This window comes from Brienomyrus brachyistius, chromosome 10 (genome assembly GCF_023856365.1).
Source record: "Brienomyrus brachyistius isolate T26 chromosome 10, BBRACH_0.4, whole genome shotgun sequence".
NCBI classification, from domain to species: Eukaryota; Metazoa; Chordata; class Actinopteri; order Osteoglossiformes; family Mormyridae; genus Brienomyrus; species Brienomyrus brachyistius.
The window spans coordinates 17,540,641-17,555,355 of NC_064542.1; the positions used below are offsets into that span (position 1 = coordinate 17,540,641).

The window sequence follows — 14,715 nt, forward strand, 5'->3', positions numbered from 1 at the left end:
AATGCGACGCCTATCAAAGTCCATCAGGTGCTGGTGATGCTGTCTTGCAAATCAAATAATTTACATACCCATTGCTGGTCTGCACATGTACCTAATTACATCCAAATCAGGCAATTACTTCTGGGCGCTTGTTTTAAGATGATGTGCGGGGGATATAGGGCTCTCGAAGGAACAAACAGGCACACTTAGGTTCGTTTCTAAAAACTATTTATTACAAGCAATAAAAAATAACCTTGCATTAAAATCAATACGAAGACATTTGATCAAAGGCAATGTAAAATAATGCCATATCACAGGTGATATCTAATAATTATGGTTATATATATTTAAATGTATATATCATTAAAGAGGGGGCGGCATAGTGGTGCAGTGGTTAGCACTGTTGCTTCACACCTCTGGGACCTGTGTTCGAGACTCCGCCTGGGTCACATGTGTGCGGAGTTTGCATGTTCTCCCCATGTCGTCGTTTCCTCCGGGTACTCCGGTTTCCCCCCACAGTCCAAAAACATGCTGAGGCTGATTGGAGTTGCTAAATTGCCCGTAGATGTGCATGTGTGTGTGTGAATGGTATGTGAGTGTGCCCTGCGATGGGCTGGCCCCCCCATCCTGGGTTGTTCCCTGCCTCGTGCCCATTGCTTCCGGGTTAGGCTCCAGACCCCCCGCGACCCAGTAGGATAAGCGGTTTGGAAAATGGATGGATGGATATCATTAAAGAATAAAACTGAAAATACAAGAGATTTTAGGTTTATATATATATAAAAGAGTGACAATGAAACATGCGTAAAATAGAAAGTGCAAATGGTTATTATACTTATTGTGATAATTGATCGAATCAACACATTGACACTGCAAAGCTATTCCCACTTACACGTGCCATCATCACCTACCCCCACTCTTAGACTGGCAGGAGACCTGGTATCTCATACACTGACCAGTAGCGTACAAAACATATTGAGCAGCACCTTTCCCTGTCTTCAGCAAACCCCACCAAAACCCGGGGAAACATGGCAAGCGTCCTTGAATAGGGTAAGCATCCTAGAACAAGGATTATTTCACATAAGAACAAGGATTCCTTCACATAAGATAAGGATACTCTGAAACCAGTCATTTGTGAAAAACAAGTTATATAAGTGATCAGAAAGGGAGGAAAAATATCATGCTTATGCGGTTTTATCCTCAATACAATAATATTATAGGAGAATCATGGACGACGTATCTGAATCTCAGGATGATCAGTCCATATATGATCAGAATCAATCCACACCTCAATCACCTCATATGCATGTCTGTAACAGGAGGAGTATAATGGTTTATAATCAGATTATAAAGGTTTATAATCAGATTATAAAGGTTTATAATCAGATTATAAAGGTTTATAATCAGATTATAAAGGTTTATAATCAGATTATATAATCAGTTACTGAATCAACAGAGTGTTGGCGACTTTTGCACACTATGCGCCTAAGCACTCTGCGACCCCCCTCTATGACTTTATGTGGTCTGCCACTTTGTGGCTGACTTTCTGTTGTTCACAAACACTTGAGTGGCCGAACAGTCAACAAGACCTGGCGCCCAATGAATAGCTGACTACGCCGCCCCCGGAATCTCACCCAAGAATCTGTACCAAGAATGGTGGAAGTGGCTCGCAAGCACAGAGCGTCGGTCAACTGATGTGAGGCAGAGACATGACTCAATAAATAAGTATTTTATTACACTCCAAAACAAAATTATTATATACACAACAAAGAAAACCTACTCACATTAGCGGGCTCTGGAAATGGCTTCAATCAACCGATGAACAAGAGAGACTCGGCCCAGGCTGGGCCTTGGTGAATACTCAGGTCAGATTAAGAGTGGTGTTCCAGTGCTTTTGTCCATATAGTGTATAATCCATTTTCAGATGCTACACCCAAGCACTGTGCAACTGGCCTTCTACTGACATTTTTACAAGCTTGTGTCTTTTAATACACACACTGTAATCTGTTTATCTATTTTATATGTTAATAAAAGGCAAGATATCAAACCCAGTACCCAGTAGCAGGATTATTATTTTAGTGTATCTTTAAACATGTTTGAATGAATTTTTAAATATACACTGCTGATTTTAATAAAAATGCTGTATGTTGAAAAGGATTACTAAAGGATAAAACCATTTTTCATTTAAATAACTTGGCAGTGTTTCATATTTTATAATTCAATGATTATTTTGTCATTCTTAGGTCCTGAACATCAGAATTAGCTGTAGTTGACTAATTAATGTAAATCATTTCAGGCATTCGTAATCCTAGGGACCCTGTCACCAATGTGTGATTACATTTTCACATTGTGTAAATCCTGGCATTTCCATTATTTATGACAAATCTCTGTAGACTCCCTGCAGCTACTCTACGGCCCCCCAGGGGTTGCGGCACCCATATTGAAATTCTCTGATGTAATTTCATTTTAGTAATAATTTATTCTGGTTTATTCTATTTTCTTACATAACAGAATTGTGTTTCTAAGGCAACAACACCAGAAAGTTTCCTAAAAACAATGAACGAATGAATGCCGAATGGGCTGTAGAAATTGACAGCGAGGATCTGTGGCTAAAAAGCAGCACAGAGCTGAGAGCACAGTGCATTATGTAAGAGGAAAGCTGCAGACTCAAAAAGCATGAAGGACGAAGATGTGCCCCATCATGTACCAGTGTAATGGAGGTCAGAGCCATTGCGTAACCCTCGAGGGGGGCCCTATCAAAAGGGGGACCTCTATAGATACTGATAAATAATAATCATAATAATAAGCTTTTTTACATTTATTGCATGCAGCTACATTTAATCTGAACATGATATTTTCACAGAATATTAGGGCTGATGGCACTTGTATTTTTTGTATACTATGTAGTACATCATTTTCGAGTTGGTACACACAGTGAAACGAATGTATACATTTATCGACACAGGAGGAACCTAAATTCGCAAGTGGATGTTCAACATGGAAAAGATTATGCTATTTGGCTCTAGGGTATTTGCAGTTTGCTGGCTACAGTCAACCATAATCAGTGGTTTGGGAACATTTAGGTTTTCCAATAAATTACATCAGCACTGGAGAGTAGTTGATGAGATCGAGACTACCTGTTGGCTCTCTTATACCCGGACACATCATCTGAGTATGACCGGAGTGAGGCAGAAACAGCCTCTGCAATTAGTCTCCCTGTGGCATTTAAGACGCTCTTGTCAGGAGGTTCAGACAGGGCTGAAAAACAATTATAAGCTATAGGGGTGTTTAAGCTGCAGATATGCAACCTATGCCACCTTCATAGGCTATTCAGAGAGTCCTACTTCTCACTGGCTGCAGTAAGCTTTACAGGGTCCCTCATGGAGCTATCAGTGTGATCCTGAAGTAACTGGACTAGACTGGACTGGAGACAGGACTGGACTGGAGACTTGGACTGGCACCGAGACTGTGGACAAGACTGAATGGGCTCGTCAAGTGGACCTGACTCAAGACAAGACTCTCAAACACAACAGGAGACAAGACACACAATAATGTTCTGAAATTGTGTTATAAAGCTTAAAGAAATATAAACTTATTTCCACATTCATGGTGTCACGGGAGATCGCGGGCAGAGCGGCGATCGTGCGGAAGGAGCAGGCAGGCAAGCGGGATACGGGAAAACGGGGGTTTATTCGGGGAAACCGGAGCAGGACGGGAAACAGACATTGACAACATCAGGTAACATCAATGACGGACCCAGGACTCAGGTAAGACACGGACTGAAATACACAGGACTGATTGAAAATAAGCAGACACAGCTGGGTACAATCCGGGAAACACACGTGGTTAGGCAGGGGGCGTGGCACACAGGAGGAGCCGACGAGCAGGGCATGACACATGGATTCAACCAACCATGGATCGAAAATATTTTTTAAAAATCCAGAATATTCCAAAAAAACAAAACTTGAATTTTCCATGCACCAAGCCTGGAATGAAGTGATGTATAGGCATATCCTGCCGTAGCCTCCCTATCACAATAGTTGTGTCTGTACTGAACACGTACAGATGTTTTTCTTGTCCTTATTCCCAAACCAATACAATAGCATTGTACAGATGATTTAACGTGTACGGGAGGATGTGCATATGTTATATGCAAACACTAAACCATTTTATATGAGGAACATCCATGGATTTTGCGTCTACCTCAGATGGTGCATTTATATCATAACTTCACAGATATATTTACAAATAAGTAAAACTGAAATATTACAATATAAAATTATCACCACTGTAAAGGTCCAATAAATTTAAAAAAATTAACCAATAAATACAATTTACAGACAATATAAAATACAAAATACAACTGTTTTACTAGTGTATTAGTGGTGATAGTATGAAATATTGCACATAATAAGTAGTTTTAAAAACATACTGTTGGTAATAGTGCACATATTTTTATAACAGCAGCACATCCGTCTGTCAGAGATGTCTACGTTCAGTAATGCCACAGCTCTTGGGAAGAAGCTTCTTAAATCTATTTGCACATGTGCAGATTAACCTGAAGCACCTGCCTGATGGGAGGAGCTTAAGCAGATGCTCACCAGGGTGTAGTGACTTCTGTGACATTCTTAGCCTTCCTCACTCAGCAAGTGTTGATCTAGTGATGACAAGTCTCTTCTAACAATGTTCTGTGCTGCCTTCGCAACATGCTGGAGGAGCTCCAATGCAGCTTCTTGTACCAGGGTGTAATGTAATTCGTTAAGATGCTCTCTGTGGTGCATCTGTGACAAACAGCATTTGGGGAATGTTGGTTCTCCTTAGCCTCCTCAGAAAATAAAGGCATTGTTGTGCCTTATCCACCACTGCTGGGATGTATTTAAATGCCACACTAAGCTGGTCAGCACAGACATGGAGTACATGACCTAGTGCAACATCAGGTCCGGCTGCTTTACATGTGTTGATGCTGTGCAGGGTTGGCCACACCTAGTCACTATGTAGCATTGCAGTCTCTGGGTCCCCCAACAATTTGAAACTCACTGAGGTTCGATTAATATCGTAAGCTAAGTTAAGCTAAATCTCTCAGCTAAGTTGACTGTGTTATTGGCTGGTGCAAACTGTGTGTTCTTTTTCCTTTTGGATGACTTGCCACATCTGCTGTGAGTTGGAGTTACTGTTGAAGTCGTCTTCTATTCGTAATTTGTATTTGAGTTTTGCAGACCGGATACCTCTCTTAAGGTTCATTCTGGTGACTCTGTGGGCTGAGGTGTGTCCTGATTTAAAAGGCGTGCTTCTCAGCAGTCGTTTGGCTTTGCTGTTCATCCATACTTTCTCTCATTTGGGTACACTTAGATCCTTTTGCTAATAGTGACATTGTTCACTCAGTAGTTAGTGTATGATAGTACAATTGAAGCAGAACACTGAGATACTACAGATGAAGTGTCCACCTTCAGCCCAATCTTGATGGGCTAACATATCCTATTTTGTGTTTTTACAACAGCTGAGAGTTGAGAGATGGCTCCTTCAGGCCAAAATTTTAAAGGTCCTTCTGGATGGCTTAACACTGTTTCCAAGGGTTTTATGTGCTAGAACGAGAAACAAAGAGAGGTGGGCTGATGAGATGGGGAATGGCCCTGTAAACATCCTTTATGTTAATATAATAATAGATAGATACTTTATTGATCCCCATAGGGAAATTGTCTTTACGCCTCCCACAACTTCCTCTTTTTTCATAGAAGAAGTTGTCTGCAAAGGGCTGCCACCCGTAGCGGCGCCCAGGGAGCGGGGGGTTAAGGGCCTTGCTCAAGGACCCACAGGCTGAGGCTGGGTTTGAACCTGCGACCTTCTGATTACAGGCACAGCCCACAGAGCCACACGCTGTTCCCATATTAAAACAATATATATATATATATATATATATATATATATATATATATATATATATATTGCTTTAAAGATTCGCTATAACCAGTTTGTTATGTGCGGGTCCTGAAAGCGTAAAGCGTTTCGCGGAACCGATCGTGCAGCTCGCACACATCGGACACTGACAGCACGCATGCTCGGTGTAACAGGAGTGTGACGCAATAATATGACGTAATGCCGTAAAATAATATCCAGATAACAGCACTGTCGTAAAATGGTGCGCGGTACACGCATGCGTGAAACCGAGCATAGATCGCGTAGTGACAGCGCCACAAGCGTTTCAGAGCATAGTTACGCAGAAGGTGGCTAAGCTGGTATGGTAAATAGTGGGTGTAGTTACCTAACCGTCATGGTTTTTGTAAAGAACCGTTTCTGAATAAAACAGGAGGTGTTTTATTAAGCGTTCATGCAAGTATGGAATCGGACGCTATAATGAAGGTACTTTTTGTTCTATTTGGTCTTGCACACTCTTACGAGTTATTACGTCGAGCGTAATATTTGAAATGCCGGTGAATATAGTTATCGCTCAGTAGATGAAGTAAGCTAGTATTTCATCATATGTGTTTTTTTTTGTATTTCTGGAGGGAAAATATTACTAAAATGAAGAGGAATAATTTTCAAATGTCTCGTGAAATAAAATTAGTAAATGTTAACGTTAGAGATACATGCAAAGTTATTTTTTTTCTCTCTGTAGCTAACATACGCTATTTATGTCAATGTAAAGTGTTTTATTGGCACTAAATTATGATGTCGTGTTTATGTTTGTCATTTTGGACAGTTAAAATACGTGTATTATCCACGCTTTCACGCTAGTTTTGGAAGCGAACTTCGGACCACACTTAACCAAGTTAATACTGTATTTTATCGTTTGTCTGCCCTACCGACAGTTGGAGTTTGCAGTGCAGATGACGTGTAACAACTGTGTGAAGGCTGTCCAATCGGCTTTGGAAGTACCAGGTAAGATTTACAATTTGTACGTGATAGAATTAGATAGAGAATAAGACATTACAGTAATCGAGCCTGGAGGTAATAAACGCATGAACCAATTTCTCTGCATCTCGAAAGGATAGCATATTTCTTAATTTGGCCACATAATATGATGGAAATGAAAATGATCAACGTACAGAGGGCTGAATTCAAAGACTGAATTGAACTGAATGAATTGAAATGCACAAGAAAGACACAATGCATCGCCTATGATGCCGTCAACCCCAGAGGGTTAAACCTCCCAAATGGTGCCGACCTGATAGTCATCTCCCACTGTCAACTTCATCTGAGACAATACTCTTCACTCAGACATATTACACAGTTTTTCCGACAGCGAGTTTGTTCTCCTGAACAACTGAACAATTGTCTAGGTGCTAGATTTTATACACCTGTGGCTATGGAAGTGATTGGAACACTTGAATTCAGTGATTTGCAGAGGTGTTCCAATACGTTTGGTTAAATGGCTAGAAATGGCTTTCCGACCTGTACTTGAATGCAGTTAACTCGGGTGTAATGTCATTCCCACCTCTGTATTCTGACCTGTGGAAAACAGCAAATTTGGGATTTATAAAGAAACGACATAAATAAAACATACCCTGAAAAGGTTTGTGCAAGTAGGAGTGGTCCAGGGCAGTCGTACAAACCATTTGGTGGAAACAGAAAAAAATGACATTGTGTGACTGATCTTCCAACTCTGCTTCCTCCGAGGAAGGTATGTCAGTGGGGTTCAGGAGGTCCTTGAAATATTCCTTGAGTTGCCTGGTTGTATCCCGATTTGAGCTCAGCCGCACCCCATGCCTCCTGTAAAAAAGCATGTGTAAAGCCCTGTTTCCCCCTCACCTTATGATTTGCCAGAATTTCTTCGAGGCCGACTGAAAGTCATTCTACATGGCTTCACCAAACATCTCCGAAACCTGAGTTTTTGCTTCCACTACTGTGGAAGCCAAATTCCTTTTGACCTGGTGCTGCCTTTCAGCTGGAGTCCCACAAGCCTTCAGGAGTCCCACAAGCTAACCACGCTCTTCAGCCCAACAGCTTCCTTTACTACAGGTGTCCACCACCGGGTTCTTGAATTGCCCCCACAGTATGAACATTCTTATGGCCCGATGTTGGTTTTTTTTGCTTGTATCTCTGAGGGCACACTAAGTAGATGGTTACGTAGTCCTTTACACTCAATTATTAAAATGGATTCTCAGACTGACATCACCAGTTCACTATGTATGTGACATTGATTACTGTGTTTTCTTGTTTTATTAAAATTACAAATATGTGAATGGTCCATATTTCTTTAAAGTCTAGTAAATGTGAGCACATGTGTTATAACTGTGGTAAAGGAATTGTTAGTTCTGGGTGCTCAGTCAGAAACCAGCAAGTTATCTGCTAATCTCCTGGCCTAGATGATTGGTATGAAACCCTAATGTTTATCCCTGGATGAGTATTTGCTAACCATGAGGTCACTTAAAAAATGGAAACTTCTCAGGCTACCTATGTTATTACAATATAAATTCTTTGTCGCGTTGCACTACTTTATACCTTTCTCATTTAAGGAGTGCAGTCTGTGGCGATAGACCTGGCACAGGAGCAAGTCCTGGTGGAGTCCACACTAACGTCTCAGGCGGTGCAGGCGCTGATTGAGAGCACAGGGCGGCGTGCTGTGCTGAAAGGAATGGGCACTTCAGGGCAAGGTGAGGCTCCCCATAGGGACCTTGTCCAAGATATTTGTGTGTGGGTGTTTGTGTGTTTATATTTTATGTATTTTTAGATTTTATGTGTGCACTGCTATTAGGGCTACAACAACTAATTGATATAATCAATTATTATAATAGTTGAAGACACCAAGGTTGGTGGTGTAGCAGACACTGAACTAGCAGCACAGAGGCTACAACGGGATATTGATTTAATTAGGGACTGGGCTGATACCTATGGGAGGTATTTTCTGTAAAAAATAAAATGAAAATGATAAACTACAATTTCCACTTTGCCATTTAGTTTCCAAAGTATGTGTGCAAAAATCCTGCAAAAAATGAAAATTTAAATGAAATTTTCCACTCATGTATGAGTCAGATGTGGAAAAAAAAAACCCTTTTTGTCTTTTCATTTTCCAATTACCTTTTAATTTTCAAGTTCACTACATGCAAATATATGTTAATCAGAGCAGGGCGGTGGGCAGAGCTACGGATCACTGCTGTGCTTTCTCAGTGCAAATTTGAGAAAGCACTTCTTTACACAGCGTGTAGTTAGAGTATGGAATAGTCTTCCTGTTAGTGTAGCATGAGCTATAACCCTGGGTTCCTTTCAATAAATAGATAAGATTTTAACAGCTCTGAGCTTAATTAGTTAAGTTCTTCCCAAACAAGCTTGATGGGCCGAATGGCCTCCTCTCGTTTGTAAATTTCTTCTTAATTTTACTAATCGATTATTTGTTCACGTCAGTAAGTTGCTTATGTCATTTTGTACACAAATGTTGCTGGCACTTCATTTCTAGTAAAATGAGCGTTAAATTATATTATATTATATATATATATATTATAAATATGGCCCCATATTAGGTGTAGAAAACTTAGGCTAGGTTTAAGGTTAAAAAAAGAATTCAATTTTCAGGCATTAACTTGTGTTTTTATGACAGGTCTGCTCCCCCATAGGACAGGAAACCACAGTTGAGTATGCTTTAGCAGCATATTTCCTACTTGCCAACGGCCTGTAGTATCACCCTAAGGCTCCAAATTAGGGTTAGGGTTAGCAAACTGAGGCTACGGTTAGGGTTAGAAAAAGTATGGCATTTCCAGACATCAATATGTGTTTTTATGACAGTTCTCCTCCCCCGTAGGATAGGAAGACACAATTTTGCAGGCTTTACTAGCATATTTCCTACTTTCCTCCAATTGCCTGTAGTATCACCTTAAGGCCCCGAATTAGGGTTAAGGTTAGCAACATGAGGTTAGGGTTAGAAAAAGTATGGCGTTTCCAGACATCAATATGTGTTTTTATTACAGTTCTCCTCCCCCGTAGGATAAGAAGCCACAATTTTGCAGGCTTTAGTAGCATATTTCCTACTTTCCTACCACCTGTTGTATAAGCCTAAGGCCCCAGATTAGGGTTAGAAAAAGCATGCCATTTTCAGGCATCAACATGTGTTTTTATAACGGGTCTGCTCCACCGTAGGGTAGGAAATCACAGTTGAGCATGCTTTTGTAGCATATTTCCTTCTTGCCAATAGCCTGTAGTATCACCCTAAGGCCCCAAATTAAGGTTAGCAAATTACACAGCAGAGTGAAATCAGGCATCTTCATCGTGACATATATGCTGATCGGCAGTGCAGGGTTGCCATATCTCACCACCGATTAGTCAGTTATCAAAATAATCATTATTTGCAGCCTTAATTGCTATGAATGTGGGTTAACTTGTGCTCCAGACCTGGGTGCGGCTGTGGCGATGATTGGCGGCGTGGGCCCCATCCAGGGTGTGGTGCGCTTCCTTCAGGTCACCCCTGAGCGCTGCCTGATTGACGGGACCATTGACGGCTTGCAGATGGGCCTCCATGGCTTACATGTCCATGAGCTTGGGGATCTCACACAGGACTGCCTGAGGTATCCCCCAACAGTCCCCACTCCCATTAGCACATACACACAGTACTGTGCAAAAGTCATAGGCAGCCAAAGAAAATTGTTTAAAAGTAAATCTATATTATTATGTCTGTCAAGTTGTGTTATCTTAGCCAATTGTTTCCTCTCTTTTTATATTAGCCATTTCAAACCCTCTGCTAAAATCACCCCACTATTTTCAGCAGCCGTACAGTACACCCGTGTATTTTTCACTTGACCACTAACACACCCCGTACAGCTAATCAATATGTCATTGACTGGTTTTTCTTTAATCTAAGTTAATTAAGTGAGGTGGTTGGGAAATGTAATGAATATATGGAATGGCTGAGGTGCCGCTGAAGAGAGGTTTGGGAACTGAAGCAGTGTCCATCTAACCATCCAATGAGATATCACACATTTTTTTGGAGAACAAAAGATATTTTTACTAGTTTTTATTGTTACTCTTAATTTGCACATGTTCTGATATTAAATAGTTTTTTTGTTCTGAGCAAATGTACACTCACTACTCTGATAAATAGCTTTAAACATTTATTTTGACTACCTAAGACTTGCACAGTGCTGTACACTTGATACTGAATTGAATATAATGTAATTAGAAATTGGTCTAATTTACTCTCTTATCAAAAACCCCTCAATATACAAGTAACTGCCAAAATAAAAGAAACATTTGACTGAGAGAAACATGGTGTACCTCAGGCACACGCTTCCGGAAAGGTGTGGTTTGGCAAAGTTAGGATCTTAACCCATCGTATTTCATGTGATACATAAAAATGCGTGAAATATCAGTATTGGTACTGCCCCAAAGAAGCCTGTGGGGTCTACTTTCTTCAGGCAGGATCTCCAGGCATGAAAATGAAATCATAAACCATATTTTATCGCTCTATCACTTAGCATGAGTGAATACTGAAGGGACATCCTAAACTCCACTTTAACGCATGGCTGACGGATGAGATTCCTCTAGGCACTCGTAGAATGTATGCCATGGTGCACTGTCTCTGGCAGTGTGTGCTGGAAAAACAGCCTTTGAAGACATTTCTTGTCGCCGTTTCCTTTATTTTGGCACTGACCTATATGGCTTTTTGTAACATACCTGTTTGTGTAACATTTATATAAGGTTTGAGATTCTTAAATGGGTGTCAGTAGATTGTCTTTCTCACTTTGAAACCTGCTTCCGTCACCATGGAAGATAAACCTGACTTTTTCTTGTCTTTTCATAGCTGTGGGGAGCATTACAATCCTTTTGGAAGACAACACGGTGCTCCCCAGGACATAGAGAGGGTACAATATACACTTGTCTCTGTATGATATGACTTCATCGTTACACATGGTGCCATATGGAGTGCTGTGTATGTCGTTGGTGCTATTTGGCACAAACAGTAGTATAGTTGTTCCGTGAAACCAAAAAGACTGTGATCTGTGGAGGGTGATTCTGACCAAAAGTATCATGATACAACTTTGACCATATCACCACTAGCTAGGGGGGTCTTTAGCTCTTGCCTGTTTTCCTTTTAAAGGTTTAATGGTTTAAGGAATATGAAAATGTTTTTTGTCTCAGCATGCAGGAGACCTGGGAAATATCCTAGCAGGCCCAGATGGCAGGGCGTTGTTTCGCCTGGAGGACTCTCAGTTGAAGGTGGCTCTTCCTTCTTAGTAAAATTTAAATTCTCTTTAGAAATCTAAGACACTCTCTGTCAGTCAGGATTCCATTGTGCTTTTGCTGTCCGTGGGTATAGAGTCCACTCCTATCCATGCACTCCTACAGAAAACTGTAATTTTGCTAAATTAGTGCAACACTATTGTTACTAGTTACCTAGAGCTACCTCACTGACTTATTTGCTAATTGTCTGTTAAGCGTTTGCAGCATTTCATGTCCTTCCAGGTGTGGGACATTATTGGACGCTCTCTGGTTGTGGACTCTGGAGAGGATGACCTTGGTAAAGGAGACCATCCATTGTCTAAAATAACTGGAAATTCTGGACAGAGGTGAGATGGACTTGTGTGTTATGTGCGTAATCACATTGCACTCAACCACATAACCACAAGATTTATTTGTATGTGTGATTTGTATGCGTGTGAGAATATGGCTTATTTGGTCGTCTTTGCTCTTCTAGGCTTGCCTGTGGCATCATCGCTCGCTCTGCTGGCCTCTTCGAAAACCAAAAGAAGATCTGTGCCTGTGACGGAGTCACTCTTTGGGAGGAGAGAGATCGGCCTCTTGCAGGTCCTGGCCGCAGGGCCCCTGAGACACCAGCAGCCAATTTGTGAAGAGAACTGCACTTTGTTACCGCATTTGCTGTTGCTGTCACACTGGAGAGCTGTGTTCAAACAGAGAATCAAGGAGCACTGAGCCAGGGTGTGGGGTTTATATACAGATGAAAATTTATGCACAACAGTGCTTTCATTCTGTGAAATTGAACTCATGCAGAACATTTTGTACTGATATAATTGTATTTTTTTTTTTTGTTAAAAATAAATATTTGTTTTATATTTATACCTAAGCAGTCATTTACAGCATAATAATATTAATGACTGAGGATTCCAGCTTATATGCTTGTGTAATTAATGCTAATTGGCATTTTCAACTATTGTGCTGAGCCCTGCAGCTCAATATCTGCAAAGAAGTGGGGAAAAAAAATCAGTAACCAGCATGATTTATGCCTAACCATAGTATTGCTAAAGCTAGACAAACCAGTCCTTTTTACATTACTAGCCAAAGTTTCTCTGTAGTTGTAGCCTGTTTTAAGCCAGTGATTCCATGAAAATAGATTCTGTCCTTACATTTATACGCAATGCCTATATGTACAAATTACTTCAGTTACCAGCATATTAATTTGTGAAAGTCGGAGGACCTACTTAGAGGGCTGGATGTAGGTTAATGTCATAGCCAGCATGAAGCTCAACAAAGTAGATTCACTTCTGGCATTAATGGGATTTGAACCACCAACCTTCTGATTGGCAGCACAGATCCTCACCCTCAAAGCCGCCACTCTGCCTCTGATGTAAGGGACCTTGATTATGGATAATGTATCTGACCAGTTTGTGGCCCTGCAGCTCAGCAGACAGCACAGTTCACTCACTCCTCTAAGGCTGGGGGTTTTAATCCCACCCCTGTGTTCTGCAGCCACCATGTTCAGAGTATGTGGTTGGAAGATGGATGGAAGTAACAGGGCTGTGAAATGATTTTTTTTTAATTTGCATTTTCTGAGAGTAATTGCACCTAATATCTTATAAATATTTATACACTGAATCCCAAAATTAATGTGTGAGGGGTGGTGTATATGGGTCATTGTCACAAACTTACTGAAACACTTTTCTCTAATTTGTAAAATTAGTTTGAAGACAGACTCTAACTATACAACTACATTACCTAAAATGTTGATTTAGCCTCTGCAGTGGTTAATTAGTTTTGCTTTTTTACCATTTATTTCTGTAATTATCAAAAGTATTTTATTGAATCGATAACTGAGTTAGTGAGATGAAGAGAAAAATGACAAAACTTGCACAAAAATATCTTATCAAACAATTTGATTTTTATGGATTACATGCAATAAAAATGAAAGAATTAATACCTAGTTTTGTGCTGCTGAATTATGGGGGAAATTTTTAAAAGAAAAACAGGAGAAACCAACATTTTTAATATTGTACTTAAACAATTAAGATTATTTGAATTGCTCTACACTAAAAACAATCACCATTTTACCGTAACATTTTTTTAAAATTTTCAGGTTTGTGAGATTGACCCATACAGGGTCGCCAACTCATGCATCTGACATGACACATGCTTTCAGACTCTCCTGTTCAAGCAAGAAATCTTATGACAAATCTATATTATTCCATTATAATAAGCCTATAATTATCTACATCAAAAGCATTGGGGCAGTTTGGAAACCTTTGTATGGTAATAAAACTCTTACGTACATGTAAATGCATTTGCGTGTGTGTGCCGATTGTGAATTAAGAATCTCACACCAGGCAGCTGACCGAAGTCGGCAACCCTGCCCATGTTTTTTAATATTTATTTAATTGCTTAACCTACACTTGTGATGCACAGGTTATCCCACCGCAGGGCACACATATACAAATACGTTATATTGCCAAAAGTATTGGGAAACCAAATCATTGAATTCAAGGGTTCCAATCACTTGTATAACCACAGGTGTATAAAATCAAGCACCTAGGCATTCTATAAACATTTGTGAAAGAATGGGTCACTCAGGAGCTCACTGAATTC

At 40.3% G+C, this 14,715-nt stretch overlaps 1 protein-coding gene across 1 annotated transcript; it reads left to right on the plus strand.

Moving 5' to 3' along the window:
* The first annotated feature begins 6,148 nt into the window (after positions 1–6,148).
* Positions 6,149–14,050, plus strand: LOC125750101 (copper chaperone for superoxide dismutase-like). Its single transcript, XM_049027467.1, has 8 exons — positions 6,149–6,333; positions 6,783–6,852; positions 8,430–8,567; positions 10,295–10,469; positions 11,702–11,762; positions 12,040–12,117; positions 12,364–12,467; positions 12,596–14,050. The coding sequence occupies exons 1-8, from the start codon at positions 6,310–6,312 to the stop codon at positions 12,747–12,749; spliced, it is 804 nt and encodes a 267-aa protein (XP_048883424.1). The 5' UTR covers positions 6,149–6,309; the 3' UTR covers positions 12,750–14,050.
* Positions 14,051–14,715: the final 665 nt, after the last annotated feature.